Genomic DNA, 3804 nt, shown 5'->3' on the forward strand with positions numbered 1-3804 from the left:
GTGAACGGTTCCGGTCTCCATCTATTTTGTCCTGTCCTGCAGCTGCCCGTCAACCTGCTCGACGCCAATACTACCCTCCTCCTCGGCGGCAAATTGCATTCATCTGGCACTTCTCTCGACCGGGGCAGGGATGGGCAGCAAGGACAGAGTACAGTGGGCAAGGACACTGAAGGCACAATTGGAAGAGATAGATTGTTTGGCGGGGGAGGGAGGGAGAGACAGAGGGAGGGAGAGATGGGGAGGGAGGGAGGGAGAGGATAGGCGGAGGGAGAGAGAGAGGGGGGAGGGAGAGAGAGAGGGGGAGGGAGAGAGGGAGAGGGGGGAGAGAGAGAGAGAGGGGGAGGGAGAGAGAGAGGGAAAGAGTGAGGGGGAGGGAGGGAAAGAGTGAGGGGGTGGGAGAGGGAGGAGGGAGAAAGTGAAGGGGGGGAGGGAGGGAGAGAGTGAAGGAGGGAGAGGGGGGAGAGAGAGAGAGAGGGGGAGGGAGAGAGAGAGGGAAAGAGTGAGGGGGAGGGAGGGAAAGAGTGAGGGGGTGAGAGAGGGAGGGAGGGAGAAAGTGAAAGGGGGGGAGGGGAGGGAGAGAGTGAAGGGGAGGGAGTGAAAGGGAGGGAGAGGGGGAGGGAGAGAGGGGGAGGGAGAGGAAGGGGGGAGTCAGAGACTCCTGACCAGATTCAGCCACGGCAAGCAGTTGACCAGGCGAGACATACCCAAAACTGTAAAACCTGGAGTATATGGCTACTGGCGATCCCCATTAACAAAAAACGAAGTTAAAGAACCACTTCCTGGGTGCTTAGGAAGAGTTCTTCAATCCCAACAGTTTTATAAACAGTTTTATAAACATGGCAGAGGGTTCTTCAGTTCCCTCGGCAGCGCCGGGTACTCCAGCTAGTTAGAAATAAAAGTACTGTAAAAACATATCAATGTTCTTACACGCACTATGACCACTCTCTAACCCCAGATGGTCTATTTGTGTACAAAATGGGAATAGAATTCAACACCTATTTCAGTCATCAGTTTTGAATTTTTGAAATTTATATATGTGCCTGCAATGACTTAGTCTACAACAGATTGAGTTTAACAAACCATATGCTCTATAATTGTTTAAGTATGCAATAATTTATCATGTTTGTTAACTTAATGTCTTTTGTTATAATGTTATTCTGTTACTGTTTTATAGCACTGTTGATGTTTTCCAGGTCCTAATGTGTGCTCTGAGAGATTTCAATCTGCCAAAAATTGTTACCAACGATATTCCTATTTTTCTGGGTCTGATTGGTGATCTTTTCCCCATCATTGATGTACCATGCAAGAGAGACATAGATTTGGAACAGATGGTGCGTCAGTCCATTTCAGAACTGCACCTGCAGCCAGAGGACAACTTCATATTAAAGGTGGAAGTAATAGCTTTATGCTTAGTTTATCATAAATCTAAATGGGCTGATTAAAGGTTGTAATGTTCACTGTTGTAAAATGTGTATCAAGGCCTGCATTTCTAACAGCTGGCTAATGTCTTTACTATGCCAAGTCATGAACATAAGCTAACAAACATTCTACCTATATTGAACCTACCATATCTGTTCTGTACATTCTCTAAGCAGTGGGGTAAAACACTTTTTGTTGCTTGGTTTATATAATTGGCGTCTTAATTAAAATGTATTCCTGTTAATTTGCTTCTAGTCTTGGTAGTTCAACTATATGAAAGAGGCACATGAAATAAGTGGGCGTTCAGCACTTTTGAAATAAAACTTTAAAAATAGTAACATAAAAAACTTGTAGCCTCTTCTTGGGAACCCCACCTTGAAATCCCTCTGCCACTTTTGTGAGACTCTGATACCCCCTTCCTTGTGTTTCTGATCATCACCCCCAGTGCTTCCAAACCCTGCAACCATTCTACCTTGCTCACTCTGGATTTTTTCCAGATTCAATGCTCACTGGTGTTTCTCTTGGACTCGATGTGCTCTCCTTGGCATTTCTTCGCTCCTTGCAGTGGAGATGATGGCAAACGAGAATATTTTACAGATCCTGCTGAGGATTCCTAGCTGGTGTTTTCCACTTTTGTGCTCACTTGTTCACAATTTTCTGCTTATTTAATGGGTGGAACATAGAAAATTAGAAACATAGAAAAATAGGAGCAGGAGTAGGCCATTCGGCCCTTCAAGCCTGCTCCGCTATTCAATATGATCATAGCTGATCCTCTATCTCAATAGAGGACTGGTTAATGCACAAGCAGAAAACCTTCGCCACTGTGTTTCAGAATCACACTATAGGCTCTTTTTCACTGTCTCTCTTTGCCTTGCGTTCTCTGTTTTTCTCGTTTCTGTGAACCTCGAGTGGGAGCTAACAGACCCACTGTGAAATATGTATGTTTTTCCTGTTTATTATCTGTTTACTAGAGTTTTTTTCTCAAAAGACAAACAAATTGAATTTTGAAAACTTCTGTTAAGCAGAGCAGGCTAACTGTTTAAATCTTTGTTTGTGATGCTAATTATGTCATTTGTGCTATCCGATTGTAAACATTCCATTTAATGACAGCATTAGTCACAGATTAATGGTACAGTAGCAACTACAAATGTTGTGTTTTTTCAAATGGCTTGAAAGGTCAGACATTTGCGTCAGGAAATTCCTCAGAGCTACTCTCATTTCCGCCGCCATAATCTTTGGAACCATTTTCGCATGTAAAATAGAGTTTCTGCCAAAGTTACGGTGGTGAAGTGGGAAAAGCCCTGAAGAAATTCACCCACTTACTATAGCCTACAGTTGTGATCAGATGTCCCATCATGCTACTGCTGGTGGGTTTGTTCTGATGCCATATGAGTCATTAAGTGAAGTTGCCTATTGCAATAGCTGCTTATTTACCAGCCTTTCGAAACTGTTTATATTTATGTCAGGCTATGCAACTAGAGGAGCTGTGGCGGTACGACATTCAGTTTTTGTTGTGGGTGTTGCTGGAACTGGCAAAAGCCAGGTAAGTGAAGGCACTCCAGTTGCATCACAGACTAAACCTTCAGGAAATAAACCAAGTAGAACTGTGGTCCCTTAATACATTAATCTGTCTTGTGCATGATGATTTTTAAATGGCAAAATTTAAAAACACAAGTTTGGATGATGATTTATCACAAACACCCTTTACTGTAGAACAGACAGGAGTTCATACTCAATTCTCCAATAGTGAGCTCCTCATCTCAAGAGGAGATGTTGATCTGAAACCAGGCAGTCCTACAGGGAGTTGGGGAAATTAATGGATAAGTGAATTCAGTCTCTTTCATACAGCTCCCATTGGCTGGACTAAGACCAAAACATGACCGGGAAAAATCTAAGGAAATGTCAGAAAATAAAATTCATTAAAAAAAGAGATTTCTCTTTAATTCTTTAGTTCATTGAATGACATGATCATCAGTGGATCATCCTTAATTATACAAAAACTCATAACTATAGATTGCCATTATACAATGATCTCAGATAGCATGGTATTTGTTTTAAACCATGTAGGTTACTATAAATTATGATAATTACAATGTCTGCATATTGTTTTTATATTAATACTAAAAAAAATGGACAAAATCCATTTATACTTCATGAGGGTTCAATACTTTGATTTACAATTACATATCTTCTTATAAATCTAAACATTACCTATCAACCGCAACACATCCTGCTAAATGTGTAAATAATTATTTTCCCAGGCTCACTTGCTGTCATTTCATTTCTTGCATCCCTCACTTTAAGAAACTATTTCTTGTAATTAACAGCCTTGTGTATTTTCATGTTTGGATTGCATATTCTTCTTAGTGGGATTCAACAAAGCCA

At 41.7% G+C, this 3804-nt stretch overlaps 1 protein-coding gene across 1 annotated transcript in view; it reads left to right on the top strand.

Moving 5' to 3' along the window:
• The window catches only part of LOC147120357 (dynein axonemal heavy chain 11-like), a 133142-nt gene extending 131700 nt beyond the window's left edge, over positions 1-1442 (top strand). The window contains exon 32 of the mRNA XM_085984221.1: positions 1194-1442. Coding sequence (XP_085840347.1) covers positions 1194-1442 — 249 coding nt within the window. The remainder of the gene's footprint in view (positions 1-1193) is intronic.
• Positions 1443-3804: the final 2362 nt, after the last annotated feature.

Source organism: Somniosus microcephalus, chromosome 4, assembly GCF_052327205.1.
Source record: "Somniosus microcephalus isolate GS21.2 chromosome 4, FLI_Smic_1.0, whole genome shotgun sequence".
NCBI classification, from domain to species: domain Eukaryota; kingdom Metazoa; phylum Chordata; class Chondrichthyes; order Squaliformes; family Somniosidae; genus Somniosus; species Somniosus microcephalus.